The sequence below is a fragment of the Parasteatoda tepidariorum genome, chromosome 3 (assembly GCF_043381705.1).
Source record: "Parasteatoda tepidariorum isolate YZ-2023 chromosome 3, CAS_Ptep_4.0, whole genome shotgun sequence".
NCBI lineage: Eukaryota > Metazoa > Arthropoda > Arachnida > Araneae > Theridiidae > Parasteatoda > Parasteatoda tepidariorum.
The window spans coordinates 76,887,283-76,913,160 of record NC_092206.1 but is presented as its reverse complement, the minus strand read 5'-3'; the positions used below and the strand labels follow the sequence as shown (position 1 = coordinate 76,913,160).

Sequence of the window (25,878 nt, the reverse complement as noted above, 5' to 3'; positions counted from 1 at the left end):
ATGTTTATTCAGAGAAAGTACGTTTTTGTGTCTGATTTCGTAACTTAATTAATAGTTAGCACTAATTAATTAGCATATTTGAGGTCACCCCCAGGAACCATTAAGATTGACACTTAGTTCGTGAAAATCGGATCATTAGAAAGTTATTCAGGGTGATATCTTTTTTTTTTGCGGACTGTACAGAGGACTCCAACCGCTTCCTAATTTTTGTAAGTTCTAAAAGCTCCATTTTTAAAGAAAATTCACATACCCGACTGGTCCCACCATGAGGCGTTTGCAATATTTAGACTTTTCAATTAAAATAACTGTCTGACTGAGCATTTTTTTTTTAAAAGTGGTGACTTTCTGAACTCTACTATTAGCTGCCATCACATCATTACGGATAACTATATTTTTTCAAAGGGACGTGGAACTATCTTGGCCGAGTGGCACTGGCAGGAGAGAGGTTGAATGAGACGAGAACTTTTTTATTCATTTTATTGTTCCTTGTTCTCTTTTTTACCTGTTACATTTGATTAAGTTTTCGGCCATTGGAAATAAATTATTTAAATCTTACTTTATTCTGCATAAAGAATTTGAATATTTATACCCAGTAAATCAAAAAGGAGAGTGCTTCTACTCTAAAGGACATCTAATTGAGCATGAGTCAAATCAGGTCCTCAAATGTTGTTAACAAACTTATTAAATTTTCAATATTTATTAATATAAAGACTACGTTTTGTTTTCAATTTATATTATCAAATGGACTTAACTCATTTTTCAACCAAAACGTTCTAATTGTATAAAGTAATAGAAAGAATCTCTTTCTCTCTCTCTCTCTCTCCCTCTCTTTCTCTCTCTCTCTATCTTGAAGTCGATAACTTGTAAGTGTAGCAAAAGTTGAAAAGGTACCAATACTCGACCGCTATTTAAATGCGGGACCTCTCGCTCTCGAAAGAACCATACCGCTAGACCATTAAGCCACTCTGATGTGTCTTTACTCATTTGAGTTAGTCTATTTATAGTTTAAACTCGTAAGCATGTTGGGTTAAAACAAATATTTTTTTTCTAAAATACGACTCATTTAGATCGTAGTAAAAGCAGTAACCTTTTGCATCAAATGCAAAATTCATACCCGTAGACTATTATATCCCTCTCACATCTCCATGATCAAAAACAAAAATGGGGTAAAAAATGTAAATGAAGCCTCCTTTCCCCCTAACACCCGCTGTTCAAATTTCAGTATCATAGCACAAAGAGTCATAAGAGTGACGCACTCAGACAGTGAGAAAGACTCACATACAAACTCATTTTTTTATTTTTTTATTATACATAGATTATGTATGGACTAGGAAGCTTCACTCCCTGCTCGCTCCACTCACTAACCCCTAAAGTGGCATCTCATTCATCTTTGTTTCTTTTCCCTCTAAAAACAGTTATCGAAAAAAAAATCAAAATCATTTTCCTTATAAAATATTTAATTATTTTAATTTCATGTAAAAAAAAATACTAATATGTTTATCATAACAAAATGAACGAATATTTGAAACTATTTTAATAGTGGATATTTCGCCTTTTGACACATGTATTAATAATTGCACTTAACTAAGCCATTTAAACATACTTAAGCTATTTATGAACTTCTGCACAATAATATTATGCAAGAAAAGTATCAAGTTGGTTATAATTGTCCTATTCCTTGCACAAAATAGAGATTCTTCGATAAAGGAGGAATTGAGGTTTTCAGAAAAGCACAAATTTTAAACCATCTTGCCCGCTTACTTCAAAAGAAAGATATTATAATTTCACAAAAGAGTATCTTCTGTGAAATAGCAACAGTAGTAAATAAAAAAAATATTAAAATATTGTTATGTTTTAGACCAAAATAATACTTACGTTATAAATGGCGTAAATGAAAGGATTGCAGCAAGAGTTACTCATAGCCAACCAATGAGCGCTAAACCAAATCACATTAATGTATTTGTACCTGGAAGATACATTTACAAATTAAGAACACTGAATATATAATCAAAGACTCAAATATACTGTCCGTACCTCGCTTTAAAATTCGAAGTAATAATATTTAAAAGTGAATATCAGTATTTAAAAAAGGAAAGTTTATATTTAAGGGAGGGAAAAGTCCTAGCTATTATCAAAATTTAATGAATAATTATCGATTCAAGTGTAAAGTTAAAAGATTGAAAAGCAGTTTGATCTCCAAATAAAATTGAAAGGAATTTTCAATTTTTGCTTTAAACTGCCTTTTGGACTCACAGACTATTAAACTGATTTGTATAATTTTAATGCACTACTAACTGTTATTGTTCCTGATAATTATTCGTCAAGGTTTGATAAAAGTTATGTTTTCTTTTATCGATTTCTAGTTCTTAGATTGACATTTTTTTTCAAAACAGTACCTTTTAAACTTTTTTTCCCCAAAGCGATAATTTGTAATAGATTAAAAGTAGTAATTTTGGCACACACTGCAAAAAATGGATACTCAAATATCACGAAAAATTTTTCGTTTTTGGCGAAAAGGTCTCCTGGTCATTGCTCCGAGTGAACTTTACTTGAATTGAAAAAGTTATCGTCACTTCTTCGAGGAAACAAATTTCGTCAAAAGCAAAGATGTATTTCGTAAATCTATTTTTCTTCAAAAAAAAAAAAGACATATTGTGTCTAATGCATTGAACTTTACTAATAATAACTTAATCGTAGGTTCCATATAGGTGGTACAACACAAAAAGAACAAATAGAAGAAAGAGATAAACTACAAGCATGCCCGATGCAAGATTCGAACTCCGGATCTTCCTGGTATCATCAAACGGGAGAGTTTTCCTTCTGAGAGTGCATTATGAATAATTGAAAGAACACGCTGTTGCGGAATTCTGTAAAATCATTTTTTTATCTACATTAGTTTATCAATTTATCTGAAAAGCTTAGTGTAGGGAATGGTGAACTATTGTATAATAAAAGTCAACTCATTTTTTTAACGCGAATGCTCATTTCTTTTTGTCTGCTATTTTAATTATGATATATTTATACTATATCTCTTAGTTTACGTATTGTCTTTTTGGGGGAGGAGGGGGGTTGCGACATCAAGCAAAAGACGCGCTATTTTAATGTTGCTTAAGCAATAATAATTGCAGAGTAAAATCAGTCGTTTGCTTTGAACACAATTGTTTAACACAAAATTTTGGACTCTCCAAATCAGCGGTTGCCAATTTTTTTTCCGTTTACAGAACCCTTAAATGTCGAGTTTCTTTCGGCAGTACCCAGAATTTTTAAAAACAAGCTTGATAACAGCTGCGAATATACCAAAAAAAAGAAGAAAAGAAAAACAAATTAATTTGAAAACATTTGCTCTGAAGAATGAAACTTATTAATTAATGAAACTTATAAAATTCATTAATTTATTAATTTACTATTTTATTAATTATTATCATCAATAAAAGCTTAAAATTAAGTTTTATCTTCGACAGTTAAATGCATAGGTCTACAGCGGCTTTTTATCGGGTAGTTTTTAGAGTATACGTAAGTCGAAGTGAATAAAATAAGCTAAATTATGTTGTGCTTTTTTTTAGAAAAGAAGAAAAATACTTCTTTTTTAATTAGAATTTGGTTATTTTATTTTGAATTTCAACGTTCGGTGAGAAATACTAGTGCATAATTTAGATAAGAAATAATTAAAGTTTATTACTTCTTTTTCATTGAATAATTTCAAAAAATAACCGAAATATCAAATAAATAATATCTTATTGGTTTGCCTTTTAAAAGTCTCAAAAATGTTTACTGGTATATAAAAAATTTCACGTGGAACCATTTCGATATTTCCATGGAACCATAGAGTTCCGCTGAACACCTTTTAGGAACTATTGCTACAGTCGCTTCGGGTGGAATGGGGGATAGATTAAAGATCATCCAGTCAATTACTGAAAGCTTCAATAAGTGTTTGCTCCGAGGTAGCTCAGGGGATAGAGTGCTCGCCTCCCAATGAGGTGATCCTGGTTCGAATCCCAATGGCGGCTGGTCGATTCGAATTCTGCACCCGGCTCGCACCAACAGTATTAACGTAAAATATTCTCAGTGGTAGATGGATTATGGGTTAGAGTTCCCTTGCCTTTAAGCTAACTGTGGGAGGTTTTCGTGGTTTTTCTCTCCATGTTACACAAATGCGGGTTAGTTCAATCAAAAAGTTCTCCACGAAGACAAATTTCTCCCAATACTTGATCCAGGAGGTTCCCTGTCTTCTGGATTGGGTCCAAAACTACAAGGTCATGCAGCTGACTAATGGTAGTCGTAAACTATTAATTGAGTCGACTGTTCAACGATGGTGATAAAATATAAAATAAGTATTTGCACCTCTCGCCCTCTGCAAAAGCCACACTTTAAAACCAATTAAATTTATTTATTAGTAAAAATATACTTTTATCATTATTTTATATTTTGTTAATTTATTTAATTTTAATTAAGTTATATTAAAAAATTGTTTGTCCAGGTTATTTTGCTGCATCCCGTTTATGAAGGTTATTAATAACATTTTTATTTAAATTAGGATACCTTATGAAAAATTCTTATTTTAGAACTGCACAAAATAAATATGACTTGCTAAGTATTTAAATTCCACACAGCAAACGAAGGAAAGTAGAGACATCCAAAAGGGTGAAAGTGGGAGAAGGTTCACTCGAGAACCAAACAGTGAACGACTAGTCTTAAAAAACCTGTTTTTTGCCAACAAATTAAAACGCTAAACTTGCTATAAAGTAAATATAACTTATTTAGCGTTTAATAATCAGAAAACAGTAACCAAATATTTTTATCATAAAGTAGGTATTATCGTTCGATGAATGTATAATATAGAAATAACATGACTTTATAATATAGGAAAAACACTACTTCTTTATTGAATAAACAACAATTTTGAATTTAAATCTTTTTATTTTGAATTATATTGATTATTTCCTTAGTGTAATTGTTGGTTTTTATTAATTGTTCTTATCATTTCTTATTATGTAGAATATATTGAAATATTATGAGTATAGAATATGTTATGTTTGTAGAATATATTATTTTCTTTAAAAAAAAAATTTCCTTATTTAAACACCGCATGTCTGGCTGCAATAGTTCTTAAAAAATCTGGCTGCAAGCGAATCTATCAAATGAAAACTCTACATCCAAGATTTTGTTTTATATCGCCTTGAAAAAAATATTTCATTCATAGATTAATTCAAACATACGCATCATTTTTATATTTAAAATAATGCACTGCACTGATACAAAGAAAAACTTAAATGAGTAATACATGTCATACATTATTTTTTGTTTCAAAATGGATGAATAACTCAAATTTCTTTCAACAGTTATTGAGATAAAAGAGAGTAAGACTGAATTTTATTTCACCAAGAATATTATTTTTTATGTAGCGAATTTTGCCAACAAGCTTTAGTTCTAGTGATTTTAAATGATATTTAAAGTTTGACAATTTAGATTTACTTTTTCTGGTGGGCGTATAATAAAGTTATAAAAACAACATATTTTGTTTAAAAGAAAAACTAATATTCTATTTGTCAAATATCTAGATATTAATACAAATATTAAAAGCCAAAAGTCACCGTTATTTTTCTTTTTTAAATCCACAACAATGATTAAACCAATGACTACTATAAAACACCATAGACTCATTTTGTTATAATTCAAATGAATTGATTCAAACAATTTTTTTTAAAAAGCCATCGAAGTTGATTCGTTTAAATCTTCACATTCAGATAAATTTGTATTATAATTAGTTTTATTATTCAATTTAAAAGTCAAAAACAGTTCTCTTAATATCCGATCAAAATTATTATTCAAATTCTTATAAGCTATATATCAATAAAATCAAGACAAGCAAGTCGATAGCTCTTTATAGAATTTAATTTCTTTTTTCCTACTTCTACATGGAATCCCACTTAGCATTTACTTATAATGATTATTTTTACTCAGAAAGAGAATAGAGAATTAAATATAATCTGAAGAATTAAGTAACAGAGGAGATATTAGGAAATACTTATAAAGATTAATAATAATATTGTTCTTTTCCGGTCGTTAAAATTAATGCTCTACCTATTGCTACATTATTATTTTAGTAGAGTGCGCATTATGTTACGAAAGTCCTTGGGCTATTTTTATCGGAATTTTCAATCAGCATGGCCGTGAATGGTATGGTTTGCAGAAAGCTATCTTCCCTCAAATGATTGCTAATAACCACCGAAGAAGAAGGCTATTTTCGATTATTTTCTGTATTGTTATTCGATTTTATCAGCTCATTTCCCTAGAATAAGAAGATAAGAAACTCGAGTTTTAACTCGATACATGGCAAAATTGGAATGTTTTCATCAAAACATAAACTTCTTTAACTAAGCATTTCGCAGAATTAGCTATGTCGATACAAATAAAGATTGCGATAAGTTATAGATTGTTCTAATTTAAATCATTTTAAGCGTTTACGTGATTGACAATCGCGTTTTCTTAATCATTTGAATGCAAATTTTTTTTAATCATTCATAATTTTGTTTTAGAATAAATTAAGTGATCATATGTAGCATTTATAATACTCGTCGTGTAAGGGTTGTTGAAAGGAGTGAATTGGCTATTTATTCTACTTCCAGATACTCGTAAGCGTTTATCGGATATTGACAAAGAACTTTTAACCTCCATTTGCTTGTTGTCAATTCTTTTTCTCAGTTTAGTACTTGAGGGAAAAAACTATGCTTATGTTATTTTGTGTCTTGTACATAGAGATAATCGTAACAAGAAATTGAATAAAATGATTTGAGTTAATAAACAATCACACGATAATATCAAACCATTAACCCAACATTATTTTGTTAATTTATCTTCTTTTATTCTTAGCAAAACACAAGAAGAGGTCCTTAATTTAGGATTAAATTTCGCTGCTACTTCTAAATTTTCAGTTCCCACTACTATTGCTCGTTTAGAATCAGCATTCAAACAGAGTAAAGTTTCTTCTGGATTACTCAATACCCTCCGGTATTTACTTTCTATTTTTCAGTAGAATAAATCTAATCTCACCTACCCTTAAAAACATGATATTAAGGAACTCAATTCTAATTCTGACGTCTTCTTTATCAAAGCTGATAAAGGTAGGCAGATTGTTGTTTTCAACAAATCTGATAACTAAAATCATGTTGAGAAGATGTTAGCCTCTTTTCTAAAGTTATTTTCCTCCTTCAGACTACATTAAACGTTATGGCATTCCTTCTGTTTCAAATTGTGGTCGTTTTTATGCAATTCCTGAAATTCAGAAACCTCAACTTGCTTTTAGACCTATTGTCTCGAACATTGATACCTCACGCTATAAACTCTCTCGATTTAGCTCTCAGCATCTCACCTCTAATAATATCCATACTGTTAAAAATTCCCATGATTTCGTTTCCCATCTCGTGCGTCTATCCCCGTCAACAAGACAATGCTCTCTTCTGATGTTGTTTCTCTTTTCACTAATTCTATTTTCACTAATTCTATTTTTCCCTATTTCTAGTACTATTGATTGTTTAAAACTACTGTTGCAAAATTTTCACTACACTTTCATTGAAATTGATATTATCTCCCTTGTGAATTCCTGCATTCAGAAAACTGCTTTGCATTTCAATGGTAATTTCTATAAACAAATTGAGATTTTAGCCATGGGCAACACTTCTCACCCATTCTCTGTGACATTTCCAAGCACTATTCGAAGAAAAAATCTTTAAATTGTTCAAATTCTCAGGGTAGAAAAGATACGTTAACGATACGTTTGTCTTAATAGGCAGTGATACTGATTTTCAACAGTTGCTTTCTATTCTCGCTCTTTTTTTTTCCTTCCTTCTGCGCATCAAGTTAGGGGGAGTTGTTTTTTCCTTTATTTCAATTTAGTTGTTGTTTGGCAGTCAGTAGTGCTATTTGGTTATGGGATTTATGTTTCAAGTAAGCTTCAGTGCGTTTTATTCTTATGTATTAGTCTTGATTTTATACTTTTGTATTTGCTTTATGTATTTTAGATTTTGTATTGTATTCTCTTCCTGGACTTTGGCAAAACCTTTGGGGAAGAGAGAGAGAGAGCAATTTGGACATTTGTCTTGCTCTCTCGATAGAAAAGGTTTTGCTTTTATGACTTCCGGAGCTGGTTCCCCCTGAAGACGTCAGCTTAGATGGTCGAATTTTTTCATAATTTTCATTTTTCATTGTTTCTTTTGTCCCTATTGTCAACTCAGTTGACACCAATATTCAATTTACATTAGACAAGGAAATTAGTTTTACTTTACCTTCTTCAGATATCCTCGTAACCAAACACTCTAATAATTTCATATCTCTGTTTATAGTAAATATTTTGCCTCCTCTTTGCCTTCTCATGTTAATTCTATACACCCTAATTGTCAAAAAATGTCTGATTTTCCTACTTTCGTTTTACGTGGACTTAATCTATGCTCTGACACTTTGCACTTAACCTTTGCTCTGATTCAATTTCGACAACGCTAGAATTATTTCCACTCAGTCACGTCGACTCATCTAGATACCATGGAATCTTATTTAATTCATTCGAATGCTGATTCCCTTATTAACGACATTGGCTTCTATCAACCTCTCCATAACGCTTGGGAATGCATTTTACCCTGATTTGCCTCCCGGTCACTGCGCTTTTTCTTGTTCTGTTTTACATCTCTTAACTCTCTCAGCATTTGTGGATTTTTTGTCATTTTTGTTTCGTACTTTTTCCATTTTTTGTTGGCAACTTGCGCTCTTTTTCAAATCATTTTTGTTTCGTTACATTCACATCTGTCAAGTCTGGAAAATGGGCACTTATTTTTGATGCGCTTGAAACATGTCGACTATGCTTTCAATTTTGCATATTTTTGAGGTATATGGAGTTTTCCATCAGGTAAATATTTTTGTCATAGAATTAGTTTTACTATATATATTCAGGATGTTCTGTTATCATCGCTATTGTATTTTTAATATCTTTGTAAAAACTGAATTAAAAATTGTATGCTGTCTTTATTTAAAATCTAATGAATCCGTACCAGAGAAATTCTCCTTTAAAAATGACATAACCATTTTGATTCATTTCGATTGCTGCCTTTCATATCCTCTCGATTTTCTCTGGCAATTAAACAGGTTTTGATGTTTTTAATTTAGCCTCCTCTAGAAGGATTATTTGGAATTTTAAAAGGATTTCTTTCCACTTTAATTAAATATTAACTTTCAACCCCAACTTGAAATATAATATCAATTTCATTTTTGCAAAAATTAAAAAAATATTTTTATGATGGCCGATAATTATGGACCACTGAGTAAAATGAAACTATTTTCAGTAACTCGTGAAACGAAGTTTTTGAGCTTTTAGTAAGTGTCACTATCAGTGGCTCAATGGAGAGAAAGTTCACCAAGGTTAATCAGGTTGGAATCCCAGCGAAACCTGGATTATATCAATTATGCTCCCGTCTCGCACCGACGGCAGTGTTTACGTAAATATGCCTCGGTGGCAGACGGATCATGGTTTGGAATCCCCTTTTTGGTGGGAATTTTGCGTAGTATTAAACTCTATGTAACGCAAAGGCAGATAGGTTTAATCAAAAAATAATCCTCCACCAAGGCTTGGTTGTCCCATTGCTTGATCCAAGAGTTCCCTTGTCTTCTGGGCTGGGTTCAAAATTACAAGAACACGGAGTTGAATATTTAAAATAATTTTTTTGTTTCTTGTTTTGATCTTTCGTGAAACATAAAAATAAATATACTAAACTTTTTCCTACCCGTTACTACGTTTTCATAAAAAGCTCGCCATTTTTCTTCGAAATTTAGAAAAAGGTTCTTTTATAACTCTACAAATCGCTGTGGGTCTTGGCTTGCAGCACAATGTTGTTCCAAACCTTCTTATTTTTAGTTTGGATTTCCAATTGGTTATTTTCTTTATAGTTGGATCTTTTGTTACGTCATTTAACCATATATTTTTCTCATCTTGAATTAATTGGTTTCCAATTTAAAATTTCTCTCAGCCCCATACTTTTATTCAATTTTTTTTGTAAGGGATGGGCAATCCAAGTGTTTTAATTTTTCGAATTAAATAATATTTTTATAGTTATTGTTACTAAATTTATTATTGTTTCCTATTGTTCCTCGTGAATAGTTTTATTTCAATTAACCAAAATCATTTTCGTAAAATAATTAATAAATTATCGTTATTCGTCATTATTCATCAAAATCCAGGTTTCGCGGCCATGACTTACTCCGGGACTTAAAACTGTTTTATAAATTTTATATTTAATTTTTTAATGAGTTTGTTCTTGAATAGTAATTGATCAAAGTATAAGTATTTTTTTTTCTTTTTTGTATTCTCGAATTTTATTCCTTTCAAACATTATTATTATCATTGATCATTAAGACTAGTTTATTGAAACTGGAAACTCTTTCAATCAAAGAATTAGCAAGGATTAAAAAGTTGCGTACCACAGATATCGAATATTTTGCGAAAATCTTGATCTGAATTTCAGGATATATTTTTTATATTTCTTATTACCACGTTTTATGCTATTCTCGTATATTAATGCAAAAAGAAATTTAATAAACAAAAAATAATATTTACTAGTTACTTTTAAACGTTCCTTAAGATCATAATCACTCCCTTATAAAAGAAGACTCCTTTAAAACTCACTTTAATATTATCTCGATCTTTCTCACTCAAACTTTTTACAATTCTTGCATGCCATAAATGAATAAGTTTGCCACTTAAATTTGTTTTCCTTTCTAAAAGCTTAAATACTGGCTTATGTTAACCATAATAAGTGAAATTCGATTGCCATAACTAAAACTTACAATTATTCACAAAATAAGTAATTGCTAACACTTACAATTAACTGTACCTATTAAAATTCAAACATCATAAATGTAAATATTTTAATGTGTGCTAGGTTTAAATGAAAATCGAATCACCTTTCTTTCAGCAATTTCTTGTCAGAAGATAAAGTAACACAATATAAACTCAATTTTAGTTTAAAGTAATACCTCGAATTAGTTCTTTAACTTTTTCAGATTAATCCATGTAAATACCATGAAATTTACACTGTTTTGATTTTAGTGCTTCTCAACGCCAAATATAGTGGCAAATACTTGACATCTAATTGGTCTAGTGAAACACCAAGAATGTTTTTTGCACTTCTTGGTGCAAAGTAATTGCTACCAGTTTTTGATATTCAGTAACAATAAAATTTATAACTACAGTAAGATATGCTACACATAAAAGCAAAGTATTTCTACCAGACAATATAAAGTAAGAATTTTTAATTCAAGGTGCTTGTATGCATTTATTTTTTAAGTAAAATTAGTTAGTTAATTAATCATACACATGGAATATTCAGATGAGTTTCTCTGTGAGTAATTTTTTGCAAGGATTTATCTTCAAATAAATGAAATTTATAACCAGGGGGGAAAATTTTCAATTAGCTTTAAAAGTTCTAGAGATATGCCTGAATACGCAAAAAGTAAAATTCACACTAAGGAGTCCAAACTTTGGATCGCTCTCCTGACCAAACAATGGGGAGCATATTTCAAGGATTACGACTACCACCTATATTTTTCACTATATTTTTCATATGGTCACAAATCCAAATCAGCCGAAAAAGGTATGTTTATTCAAATAAAGTACGTTTTTTTTGTCTAATTTTGTAACTCAAAATATCTTCTGCATTAATGAATTAGTATATTTGAGGCCACCCCCCTTAAACCATTAAGAATGAATCCTAGAAATTGAAGATCTGAGCATTATATCAAATGTTATTCAAGGTGGTCCGTTTTTTAGTGCACTGTTCAACGACGGCAAACTTTCACTTTCTTGTGCCCGATTGTAAACAATCTACTCTGTTCATCTGATGGTTTCCAAACAAATGTCAAAATTGGCGAAAATAATTCACGATTGAAGTTAATGCATCTGGTTATTGAGTAAACTTTCTTAATTATTGTTTTTTTTTTTAAATTTAACTACACCCTCCTAAATGTGTATGAGCACTCGATTTTGCATTAAATTGAAATAAATTATTCATTCACGCAATTTTTGAAGTTTTGAATAACCAAATTTGAAAATAATTTACACCACAATTATGACAGTGTAGTAGATGAATGAAATGTAAATTAGACTCTCTTACTTACTCGTTGATCTTTGGAATTATTTGCTGGAGAACATTGTAAGCTTGAAATGGTAGCCAACAAAGAGCAAACATTGCCACCACAATTGAAAGCATCTTTATGACCTGAAAAAAAAATGGGATTACTTTGCAATGTATATATTTATTCATTTAAAATCAAATGGCCTGAAAATCACTCAAATTCAGATGAGTTGCATTTATTTTATAAATTTCTGGCGGAGTTCCAGCCTCTTTTTGTCATGTTATTGCCAACAACCAAACTCTATTTGGCAAATTCTTTTCGGATCGCTTCACAATCCAAGCCCACCTTGCTTGATCATCGGAAAATTATGTATTTCAGTCAAGCTTTATATAAATGCGGTTCTATTCTCAAAACAAAGTTCTAAAAAATTTTGGTTCATATACATTTCGGCACTATTCCGCTTCTGTGGGTCATAAAATCCTAATTCCACAAAAATAGGTTTTTATTTACTTGTTACGATTTATAATTGTAATTTTAAGAAAAATATATAATGCAAAAAAACCTTTTTCCTATATTACGTACCTATTAGCACTTCAGTAGTACCAATTACCACAGTTAAGGAAGCAATATTTAAATTTTCGATAAAGCTTCGGAGGGTCAAATCTAAAGATTATCTGATATTAAAAAAATCCCTTAAATTTGCACGTGACAGTACTCTTTGTGACACTAGTGAACCACAGCACTGACAATTATGTTCAACTACACCTACTTTCGGAACATACACCGAAGAGCCATTACATTATGACCACCCTCCATCTATAACAACGGGCTCTCCCAGGTTTTCATGGTTTCTCGACCAGGAACAATGTTTTCATGGGGCACATTAGGACCCATAATCCTCATAGAACAATCCCTGACGTCTGTAAGCTATTTGAACATAGTTGCAGACCAGGTTCACCCATTCATAGCAACAGTTTTTCCTGCTGGGGATGGTGTTTACCAACAGGATAATGCACCATGTCATAAGGGTCGCATCGTCATGGATTGGTTCAAGGAACATTCCAGTGACTTTCAAGTCCTGTCTTGGCCCCCAAATTCACCTGACCTTGATCCAATAGAGCATTTGTGGTCCTACTTGGAAAACCAAAATCGTGCTGCCACGCTACCCCCTCACAATGTGAAGGAATTGCAGGACCAGTTGGTGAGAGCTTGATACCAGATACCTCAGACTACCTATCAGCACCTTGTGGAATCAATGCCAAGGAGGGTGCTAGCAGTTTTGAGGACTAAAGGTGGTCCTACTTGCTATTAGCAGGGTGGTCATAATGTAATGGCTCTTCGGTGTATAATCATAATTTTAAGAAAATTATCTAACGCAAGAAAAAAAATTTCCTATATTACGTACCTATTTGCACTTTACCAGTTGTACCAATTACCACAGTTAAGGAAGCAATATTTAAATTTTTGTTTAAGTTTCGGAGGGTCAAATCTAAAGATTATCTGATATTAAAAAAAATCACTTAAATTTACACGTGACAATACTCTTTGTGACACTTGTGAACGACAGCACAGACACCACAGCACTGAATGTTCTATTACACCTAATTTCAGAACATAAATACCAGTAAATAATTTTAGCTGATTCTTGGCACTTATATCATACAATGAAACATTTTTCTTTTTCAGATTTTGAATGTCATGATCTGCGGGGGTGCGCCATCAATGAACATATATTTCATTAAAGGAATGCAAGTAAGAAGTGCCTATGGAAAGCTAGATATTAAGTAGTGTACTTTTATGATATGGAATATTTGACCTTAAAATTGTGAAAAAGTAAAATTTTGCTAAAATTTCAAAGCTATTTGCTACCTTTGCCAGAAGTGTCCAGGTATGAAATGTGCTAGAGAAGAATCCATAATGCAACAGAAACAAAATCAATCCACAGATTTAAATCAGTTTATAGAGCTTTTATACGCGAAGAAAATCATTCTGGTTAAATTACCGTACAGTAATTTAATGATTTTTCTGGTAAAATGACCGTATTGTAATTCAATGACTTTTATGGTAAAAAAGGAAGAAAATATCGTTTTTTGATGATGAAATTAAAAAAAAAAATACCATATATACTTCACGGTGTTTAAACCATTAATTTAGGAATTTTAACTTTCATTATGGTAGCTGTTTACCGAAAATTATAGTTTTTAAAAATTATAGTTCTTATTACTTCACATTTGGTAACAAATACAGAACTGAAAAGTAAAGTTAACCTAATAAATTTTTTTTATGCTATGTTCTCAAGTATCATGATAGAATTTTTCATTTTATGTCAGTCATCGAACAGCCGACCCAATTTTGAGCTTACTACTACTAATGTTCAACTCCGTAGCCTTGTAATTCTGAACCAATCCAGAAGACAAGGAAACTCCTGGATCATTACCCCCAAGGCATTATTTGTTATGGGAACATGGAGGACTTTGTGACTTGACATATTTAATGTGCATCAGTCACCATTTACTACACGGGCAGCCTTCGGCAGGAGGGGATAGAACCCACTAACTCTTGGACATGGTCCCATTGCTCTACCAACCAGGCTATCCCGGCCTATCATGACAGAATTACCAAATTTTACCACATTTATCAAATTTTATCACGGATTATAAAGCAATGTTTTACAGTTTATTTTACTAAAATAATTACCAAAGCGCTTCGATAATATAAAATTTACTGATATAGTAAAGGAGAATGGAGGAGTTGAGTTTTTTATCCGTGACTGCATCTTTTGAAAAAATTTCTGACATGTGTATAAATTATTTTTATCTCTATTATATTTTTTTGAGAATTTTGAACTGTATATTTGAACCATATATTTTTAACACCCAGCATATGGAAAGTCAATTATATATTTTAAGCATTAAAATCGAAAAAGAAAGTCACTCACGCACTGTAATCATTTCGATTAAATATGGCTGAGTAATATCTAGCTTTTATAATGATGGTTAATGACGTTTCGAAACTTATCGAAAACTTAGATCAATATAAAATAGGGATACTGACTTATAAGTTAACTATAACGTATTGATTCCCCTTTGAATGCTGATGTTAATAGCGACTATACGAGCGTCATTAATTATATATTCGAAGCTGTTGCGTTTGAAAGCTTATTATAAGGTATTACTAAGTCTTCTGTATGTTACTATTTGTAAATATCTAACATAATTGCTATATATATTCTTGTTATTTCTTAATATGATATCTACTCCTCATTTCAGTTCATTGGAAATCGATGTCGATTAAACTATGGCATGTCAATTAAACTATTTTAAAGAATTATATTGGCTTTTAATGCAATATTTTAAATTAAGTAAATTTCTGCAGATTATATTCTTTTAAATTATTTTCTGCAATGTTTTTTTGTGAGTTCTCCAAAAAAGCATGGTTTTGAAAACTAAACTTTACATATGAATGAAAAACAAAAATTACTACATTAATTTAAAGCAAGCTTTTACTAAATTAAGTATTTTAATACATATTGTTTCTGATCATTAATTATATTTAAATATATATTTTAATCAAAATTTAAGTATTTTTGATGTATAAGCTGCATAACTTTTCGCACCGTTTTGAATTGGATAATTTCGAATGATCTGATCAAAATTGTGAACATAATTGTTGGAATATATATTGTACAATTAAAATGATTTGGTGTTCTTAAATATTTATTTCTCAAAACCCTCTTTGAAATCTTCAATTCAAATTTTGAATTTTTTTTATATAAATTTACATAACAGGTGCCCAAAATGTATGGAAATGGCCAGATATCTAAAAAATACGCATCGAATAAAAAATCTAAAAAAACACTTATGAACTATATTCAACTGATGCATTAGATGATTTCAAATCTGATTTCCCTTTTTCATTCTATCGGGTAAAGTGCACTGAGCAAACCTATATGATCAAAACTACCAGAATATGGTAAAATATACCGTGTTTTTGACCCTGTGGTAATATTTACTGAATTGCTGGTGCAAAGATTTTGGTAAAAATAACAATAAAATATGGTTTTATAAAATGTGATAAAATTTGGTAATTGTGATATAATTTGGTAAAATTATCATAGTACTTCAGAGCATGACATTACAACTATTTATTCGGTTAAAGTTGGTTTTTTGTATTTTTTAATGAATAGGTGGTGATAGGAAGTTTAATTTTCAAAATCAGAATTTCAGGTAAATATTACGGTTAAAAAAAAATATTCTAATGCCCACCTGTGTTAACATCCGTCAATTCAAGCATATACAGGGCGATTTTGTTGGCCTCTCTTTCAGGGGCATCATATAAGGTGGGCCAACGTTGCTCCCACAGTGAGGACAGATAGTACAGAAAAGGAAAGAACATCCATGCCTTGCCCGGGATACGAATCCAGAACCTTTCTGATGCAAAAACAGTTCCCTGTCCCCTGCACATGCCCGTCGGCTTACGGTTAAAATACGAATTGAAAAATAACGTACATTTTGGTTTTATTTACTTAAATTAGGTTGTTGTTGCTTTTTTTTTTAATCAGAAATTACAATACCATAAAATTACCATGCAAAACGGTAGTTCAACCAGAACTGCTTTCTCCGTGTGATTGTGCAATTACAGAACGATCTTTAAACCAAAAATCAAAGACACACTATTAAAAAAATTAGGGTATTTTTTCGAAAGAAATTCATATTTGCATTAAAAAATGGCAATTCCCTTTAAGATTTCAAAGTTTCCATTTACCCTACACCTTGTGAGGAGTTAAAATGATCAAGTTAATTTTGCATCGATATTTTAGTACCATCATTTGAAAATATTTCACACTTGCATTTTTAGATAATTGATTCGCTACTATTTCTCGAGATATTTAAGCATTTCCATATTTGTAAACACCCTGCGGTTTAGGAAAACAAAAAAATCTATATGCCTTACGATTCGTTTAATATAATTAAATAATAAAATAATAAAAAATAAATAATTTTGAAAATTATATTTTCCAGATGAAATATCTTTGAATATACAAATTTTATAATTGAGTGTAAAATTCAATTCTTCTAAACTTATGTTTCCCAACTTATTCCCACCCCTTTTTTTCATTATTACTAAAAGTTCATTACCCGCCCCCCCCTTAAATATTTAAAACTAGTATATATGAGGCTAAAAATTAAAACTTCCCTTCACTATCTGAATTATTCAAGATTTGAACCAGCTCTCATTTACATATTTTAATTTAACAACAAAGCAAATAAATGATATGGCTAAAATAGTAATTGAATTGTGCATTTATGAAAAAGACTAATTTAACATACCTTTGGAAAATGTTCATATTTGAATTCAGACTAAAAATCATTTGAATTTGAATTTTGTGACGAAATAAAAACTTTTGCTTATGATTATTTTAAAATAAATCATATTAGTTTTTTGAATTTTGGACATTTCATTTTAAAACCCTCTAACAAGATGCAGTGTTTCGCAACATAATTACGCAGTTTTTAAAAGAAGTTAGATTTAATAAAATAAAATAAAAATATTTTTTTACTAGTTTAACATTTTTAATTTTTATTTCCGGAAATAAATACAAGAATTACTCTGAGGAACAAATTGTTGCATTTATATAAATACAGTACTTGATCTTGCCTAATTTGGATGTGCGGATTTCAAATCTGAAATTTGCTTTGCTCATGAAGCAACAGATTTTTTTAAATTATATTTTTAGCCTATTTTTCGTCCAAATTTATTTAACAGTAACAGTTCCTAATAGGGAAGCTTCCCTAATGGCGCATGATGACATTTTATGATGGTGGCGTTTGGCATGGGCTCCTATGCTATTTTAGTTATAATGATGCATCCTAACTTCCCAGGAAGTTTGTCGCTACATTTATATGACCGCTGTTATGTATAACGTTATTAAACTCGTACATTTCGAGCACGTATTAACGAGAAAAAGCTCTATTTAATAAACACAAATTTAATATTTTTCTATCTGTTTGTATATTTTTGACTTTACAGCCACTTAAATATGGGTTAAAAATAAAAACACTTACATCGCTGGCATGCATTTTTTATACTTTTAAAGGAAAATAATAATACGAATGTAGGTAGAAGGATCATAAAGAAGAATTCCATGAAAAATAACTAAACAAAAAAGGCTTTTTTTTATCCTACATTCATCTGCGGCATTTCAGAAATAAGTTAACGAACAGCCTAATAAACTGAGGTGAAAGTTTTTTTTTTTAATGGCGGGCACTTGGGCGGGCACTACTCTCTTCTCGTTACCCAGTGGACACCTGTGACGCAGCCACGGCGGAGGAGCAGCGTCGCCTACGTCACACAACCACAAGCCCGTTTATGGGCGGATCACATTCACACAATCACACAAAGGAGAAAGGACATAGAACACAGAGAGAAAGAAACATCTATTCGTCCCGCAGTGGACTGATCGTTAAGACACGGTTCCCAGCAGATCACCGATGTCAAGCATCACTGGCTGCGGTCAGTGTGTGGGTGGGTGACCACTTAGATCAGTCTGCGTAGGGACCGAGGGTGTGCGGTATTGGTCCTCGTTAAACTGTTCTACCGTAAAGTGCTCGACTTCGCGTGCAGGTCGTCGGGCTATTGAAGCGGGGGTGCCATCTCCACTGCGGAGGATCAAAATTGTGATAGCATGTCTTCGGATCATCCTCAGGGATGTTTCCCAGACCGTCGCCAATAGCCCATTGTGCAGCTCTAGGGCGACGTAAATGAACAAATCAATCAATCAAATCAAACATCCATGCCCTGAGCAGGATTCGAAACCGCAACCATCGGCTCCGCAGTCAGGCACGTTAACCACTCGGCCACCTGGTCGGCATTGAGGTGAAAGTAAAAGGAAGAAAGAAGGAGAGATGGCAATAATGGGACATCATAAATTTGCTTGTGATTACCTAACTTTTAAGTATTAGAGCAGTTCTTGAGGTGGTCGCACTGTTAAAACTACAGCAGCCGCACTCTCACTGCGTCAAAACTTATCCTTTATTCAGCAATACTAGACAAAAGCTTTGGGTTCTTTAGATTTTGGTTTTCTTTAGATTTTAAAAGTATAGACTCTTTGATACCAATCTGGAACGTCTTAATTGCTCAGCGAAAATGGAAGTGAGAATGAGTATCATGAATAAGAATTTCTGCAAAAATAACGAAACATCGAGAAAAGCTTCTTTTTATCTCACATACGATTGTAACACTTCTGAAATTGGACGACAAACGGCCCAATAAAATTATGAGAAAGTAAAAAAAATATATGGTAATAGTTTTCCTTCATAAATTTGTTTGTAATAAACTTTTAAACACTACACTGTGAGAAAAATTCCGGTTCAAATTGCGGTAAAAAGTAACAGTACTCAAAGAACCGGTACTTTTTAACGGAAAATTCATTTTTAACAAAAACTTATTACCAAATAAAAAGTCAGATATACCGTAATTTTACAAGTAATATTTACAGTAAAATCACTGGATCACAATAATTAAATAAATATAAATGTAAAAATTACGGTATAATATTTTCCGGTAAAAGTAAATTTTACGATAAGATGAATTTCATTAATGATGCACCTAAAGTTCCGGTACGTCATGTCGCAATATTATTTATACTTTCAACCGGAATTTTCTTACGAAATAGGGCAAATCTTGAGGTGTTCAACATCCATTTCATACTGTTGGATCACATAAGAAACATATGAATTCTCCTATCCGAAAAAGTCTACATTGTTTGCAACAGCAGCCGCACTATCATTATGTTAAAAATATGTGTCGAATATCAGGCAATAATAAACAAGAGTATTGGGTTAATCGTTTTTTTTTTTCCTTAAGTGGTCACAGTACCCGAAAGATGACCAAAATACCGAAAAAAAATTATTGCTTATAATAAACTTCGAACTATTTCAAATGCACAGAAAAAAATCATCTCTCTATCTGCATTTTTAAAAAAGCTATGAATTATTTTAGATTGCCCTAATACAGAAACTTGCCAAGCAGACAGACTTTAAAGAGTTTTTTCTCATAGATGATAATTTTGTGCTTAAGAAATTAATGAAATCCCTAAGGAATTTTTTCTATGTAAGATAAAGCTTTGAAGTAAATTCCGTTTTATCGCAAGTATAATATACTTATTTAAACTGTGCATGGAATAAGCATTTTATGAGGTATCACAATTTTTACAGCATATTATATACCTAACTGGAATTTTTGAACTTTTTTTTCCACCTTTTTACAAAATAAATCTATAAAAAATATTTTAGTTGATATATCAACAAATGAGTGCACTTAATTGTGAAGATGAATACTGCAAGCACTAAGAAAGAAAAAAAATTTGAAATCTTGAAATAAAAAAGCCTTAAGGATTTAAAAATTTTGAATTTTTTCAATAATTTTTAAAATTTTAAAAAAATTAAGCACTTTAATTACTTTTTGAAAATTAATTATTGATTATAAGTTTAAATGAGCATGTAAAGAATCCCCAAAGGAATGTTATATCTATATTTAAAAAAATTGTCACAAGGGTACTGTGACCCCTTAGTATTTAAAAAGTTTAAAGTGCGAGAACATTTCATTTACTCTGACATTTCTCTTATTGTTTGAAGCGAATTTTAGAACAAAAGTTGGCTTAACCGCTCTGCGTTGAACTCAATTGGACAGACAGTACAAAATGTGACTTCGAGGTCAAAATTTCAATTTTTAAACTTAGCACACCAATCGCGCGAGAATCTTTCAGCTAATGCACCCTCTCTATACACAGCACAAATATTACGAGAAGCTTTTGTTGTCTTAGATCATTGATTAAAAACAAGAAGGAGATAGCGAATAATTGATTGGAACTAAGAAACAGGACGTGGATTGCCATGGAACAAAACTCTTCCATATGATTTCAAACATCATGCCAAAAATATTGAATAACAAACGGAATGAAACTAAAATTGCGATAACTTAATAGCTGACAAAAGTATTATTTTAAACTATTAATATCTCGCTGCTCCTAACGTCGTGGCATATTTTCTGATTCCCATTTAGTAATATCAATTGCAATATTTTATTACTTAAGCGAAGTAAAATGTTAAGCAAAACTTAATTTTCATTTATGTAAGTAGAATCAAGGGAGATTTATATATTGATGATAATCATAAATTGATTGTTTCTAGATTAATTACATATATTGAGAGAAATCCATGGAATTGACAAATAAATATTCGATAAATCATTCTATCCGTCGAAATAAGTCATTTACGAACTGAAGCAAGAAACCCCAAACAGATTATTGCTAGTTTTAGTTCAATAAAGCGGGAAATGATTGCAATTTAGAGTTAACAGATGAAACATTTAATAAGTTCAGTCACAAGGAATCAAAATGTTCAGTCTAACTAGTGGAACCTTTAACTACTTAAAAGTAATTTTTCAGCAAATTATATTTTCGTACGTGACATAAATTACGAAAAAATATTTCATTTTTAAGTTTTAAATAGTTTATCTCAAATATATTAACCGCTATGGTATGTTAGTTTAATGATTTAATAGATCTTAGCTTTATTATTTTATGAGCTTATGAATATTATTTTATAAAGTGCAGGTTTAAACTGAAAAGAGTTTTTTTTAAAGAATATATAAAATAATAGATAAATATTAGTTTTAAACATTTGTTGTTTAAACAAATTATAAGGACAAACGTATGTTTTTGGTTAAGTATAATGCAGTGCAAATGTATTATTCTGAATAATTCAAATATGAGATGTCACGCCACTGAGTTTAGTTCAGTGATTCAAGTAATTAAACTGTAATACATTCTTTTTTGCTTACGAAGTTAAAAGTAAAGTGCATTTTAAAGCATTTCACCACTAGATTACCGTCATTGACCGTACAAGTAAATTTATGTCCGTAAATCTATCAAGACTATAAAAATTCAGGTCTACCGTAAATTAGCATTTTGCTCTTATCTTAAAAACGACTTGTTTGTCGACTATGGCAAATAAAAAAGTGCTGTTATCTGTCGTTGGAGTAAGAAAGTTGCCTTTTCGTTTTTGATAAAGCTGAAGAAATGATTTTTGTAGCCAACTGAGGCAGAATACTATTTTCACCATAAAAGTGAGCGTGAAGTGCTGAAAATAGAATAATGAACGAAGCCCTCTGAATAGCTTTTGATCTCATGATCAAATCCTCTCGTTCTAGGATTAAATCTATATGGAGTGAGGGATGGACATTAAACATGCAAATTAATTAGCGCAGACGATATTTTAAGTTGCGAAGAAAAATTACGTCAAGAAGTTGTATATTTGAAATTCGATTTTTCATGACTGATTTCATTCAAATTTTGTATTTTGCCGTGTAAATTACTTTCTTTAAAATAATGTAAAAAATTGTGTACCTAAAAATTCAAATTTTTTTCGTCTATTACTAAACAAAATAATCAAAAATAATAAATGCATACTAAAAATAATTATTCGTATGGAATTATCTTTTGATAAACGAATTTATATAATTGTTTGTGAAAATATTTTAATTTTCATAAAAAGACCTCGAGACATGACGAATTACGCAAAAAGTAAAATTATCATTAAAGGGTCCAAACTTTACTATGTACTTTAAGTGTTTCAATAAATATGGGTGATTTATTTTCTTTACAATCGGACGACTGTAACAAATAAATAGTTTATTTATAAACCTACATGACGTTACTAGTCTTAATTCTTTATAAAGTGTATATTAATCAACTTGAAATAATTAGTCCCACTTCTATGTAAATTTATGAATTTATGCTAAACGAGCAATTCAAATAAAACACCGTATTTTGTTTCTTTTGTACAGGATGTCCTTATCAAATTAGTAGTTAAACTATAAATCTAAATGAGTACTTTAGTGATAAAGTAGTAAGTCGCACTAGTACTGCATAATGGGGTATTGGTGACGATCTGATGAACACCCTTGAAGATGATCCGAAAATATGCCATCATGATTTTGATGCTCTGTTGACGAGATAGCTCCCCCGCTTTGGTAGCCCAAAAACTTGTGAGTGTTATACAAATTAAACAGTAGAACAGGTGAACGTATCGAGACAGCACACCCACGTTCTCTTCTCAGATTGATCAAAGTGGTCACCTATGTGGCCAACTGACAGCAGCCAGTGATGTTTAACTTCAGTGATCCACAGGGAACCTTGTTTTAAGAATTAATCAACATGAAATAAATTATTTCTTTCTTATGAGTGAATTGCATTATGCACTTTGAATTATTTCATAAATATTTTAATACATTAAATTATTAAATATAATTAATTATTAATGATTTCATAAAGGAATTCATTTTCTTTTCTGCAGAACACTCGTAACAAAACTTCATCTTTGTTAATTGTTTTATAAATTTGAGTTAATCAATTTATAAGGCATATCTTTATTTGTATAGGACGATCGTATTAAGTTAGTGCTTAATTTTATTAATCAACATAAGGAGCTGAATTTCATTTTGTTTTTTTGTAAGTTTTTCACTGTAAGTAATTTGATTCCATCAATAGGGGTTAAATTTTCTTAAATGTTTACCAAATAAAAAATTTATTAACACTAGGGCATCAACCCGTTATAGCAAATTAACCTATAATTGCAAATTTTAACTGAAATGAACTTCTGAGTCCAGTAATAAAATTTGTTTCCTTACATTGTGATTTTTCTTCAATTGATGCAATAATCGTAAAATATTGCATTTTCTTAAGAATACCCAATGCTTAACAGTTATTACAAAACTTATATTTTAGCCAATTTAAAGCAAAAAAAAAACTCACCTTCTTTTTATTTTTTAGCACCGCTTCATCTCTAGGTTTAACCTCTAGGTTACTTCCACGAAGTCTTAATCCCATCTTTCCATATGCATAACAAATAAAACACAGTGGCAGAGCATACTGCAGAAATGCAAGCCCATAACGGTACACGCCCCAGAAATTCCTGGGGATCTTCGTGTTCGTGCAAAATGGCTTAGTGTCTTCCATCGTCTCTGGATCATACACGTAAGTGACACGGAGTGCCATAGCATATGGCACTGCAGCCAAGGCTCCCAGAAACCAAATGAAAAGAATGACAAGTTTGGCACAACGTTTAGATGCGCTTCTTTTACTGAGTGGATAGAAGACAGCTTGGTATCGGTCAAATGCAATGGCCGATAGAGTAAAAACACTAACATTTACGGAAAGAACTTGTACAAATGGACAAAATGAGCACAGAAACTTTGGAAGGATCCATTTTTGGAGCAGAGCGGCTTGGAATTGAAATGGAATTGCAAATAGCCCTATGATTATATCAGCAAGGGCTAAGTTACCAATGTAGTAATTTGTCACTGTTCTCATTCGTCTACGAGATGCAACGACCCAAAGGACGCTGGCGTTGCCTAAAACAGATAGTAGAGATACAGCACCATAGCATATTGACAGAAAGATGACTATGCTTACTGGAACTTGGAATATCTCCGTGTCTATTGGATGAGAAGAATCTGAAGTCAAGTTCAATTGAATTTGTTCAGAAAGTTGACCAGAGTCAGTCATGTTTATTAAAAAAGACGTTTTCTGACTACTATTCATGTAGACTATAAGTTTGCAAGCGCTTATTATAAAATAGTATAGTTTTATGTAATTTTGCATTGGTACGTTTATTTTAATTCCCTTTATCTCGCGAAGATTTTTTTTAAAAAATCATCCTTATTAAAAGCATTTGTTATTTATACAAAGTTATTAGTTGTTAAATTAAAAACAAAATTTTAAGTTTCAAAATTTAAGTATTAAAATTGAAATATTAATTTTCAAGCATTAATTTATATTTCAATTATCTCAAATTTCTGATTGCTAAGTAAATTAAATTAAACTATCAAAAAATATATCAAAGATTAACCAATTAGTTTTTACTAGTTAATTTTTTCTGATCAGTAATTTACATTTTTGAAATGTGCTTTATTTCAATCGAAATTATAATTCGGAAAATTAGTCAGGAAGATTGAATCTGCAATAGTTTTTTCATTTGTCATAGCTGTCAACTTATGCCAATCAAAATCGTTAACGGACATCATTTTACACTTCAATAAATTATTATTACAATTTTAAGAGATAATTGAAAGTAATTAATCTTATATTATTTCATTTTTACAGTAATTTCTTTATGCTTATTCATAGGTAACTTTAGTAAATTATCCACAACTTAAGTAACAACGCTAACTTGAACACCTTGCAAAACTTCTTTAGCAATATTCAATTTACATTTCCGTTACGGCATATTTGAAGGCTTAGAATATTTCACATGAAAAATTTAATCTTTAAGTTTAGGAAATTTTACTGCAAAATACTTAGTAAATAGTTTACAAAGCGTATTTACTTATGATTTTTTGTTTAAACTAAAATTTGCGTTTAAAACTATGACATATAAAATCTGAGTACAAGAAATCCACCGAAATCCAAATTAGGAAGTACTATCTCGTCATCACTTTCGGGAAATGAAAGCCACTCCTGCTTATCATGCGAATCAGAAGCATGACTTACGGGAAGTCCAGAGAGGATTTCTATTTTGTCCTGAAAACTCCGGGTTTTCCTTGACTGCAGAGGGCGCTGTGACAAGGAGTTGAAAACTCTCAAAGACTCGCCTTTTCCACCAACTGTTTTTTTGAATAGAATAGTTCAAAAGCAAAGAAAAGTGCCATGATGAGAGCTTTGAATACCATTTTATTCAACAAAGGCGTGAAAATATTTGTAAT

The 25,878-nt window shown here is 31.0% G+C and overlaps 1 protein-coding gene across 1 annotated transcript in view; it reads right to left on the bottom strand.

Annotated features, from left to right (window-relative positions):
- Positions 1-25,666, bottom strand: part of LOC107436133 (RYamide receptor-like) — an 80,954-nt gene extending 55,288 nt beyond the window's left edge. Inside the window, exons 1-3 of the mRNA XM_016047713.3 lie at positions 23,930-25,666; positions 12,157-12,257; positions 1,876-1,966 (exon numbers count right to left, since the gene is read on the bottom strand). Of these exons, the coding sequence (XP_015903199.3) occupies positions 1,876-1,966; positions 12,157-12,257; positions 23,930-24,778 (1,041 nt within the window). The 5' untranslated portion in view covers positions 24,779-25,666. The remainder of the gene's footprint in view (positions 1-1,875; positions 1,967-12,156; positions 12,258-23,929) is intronic.
- Between the last annotated feature and the right edge of the window lie 212 nt (positions 25,667-25,878).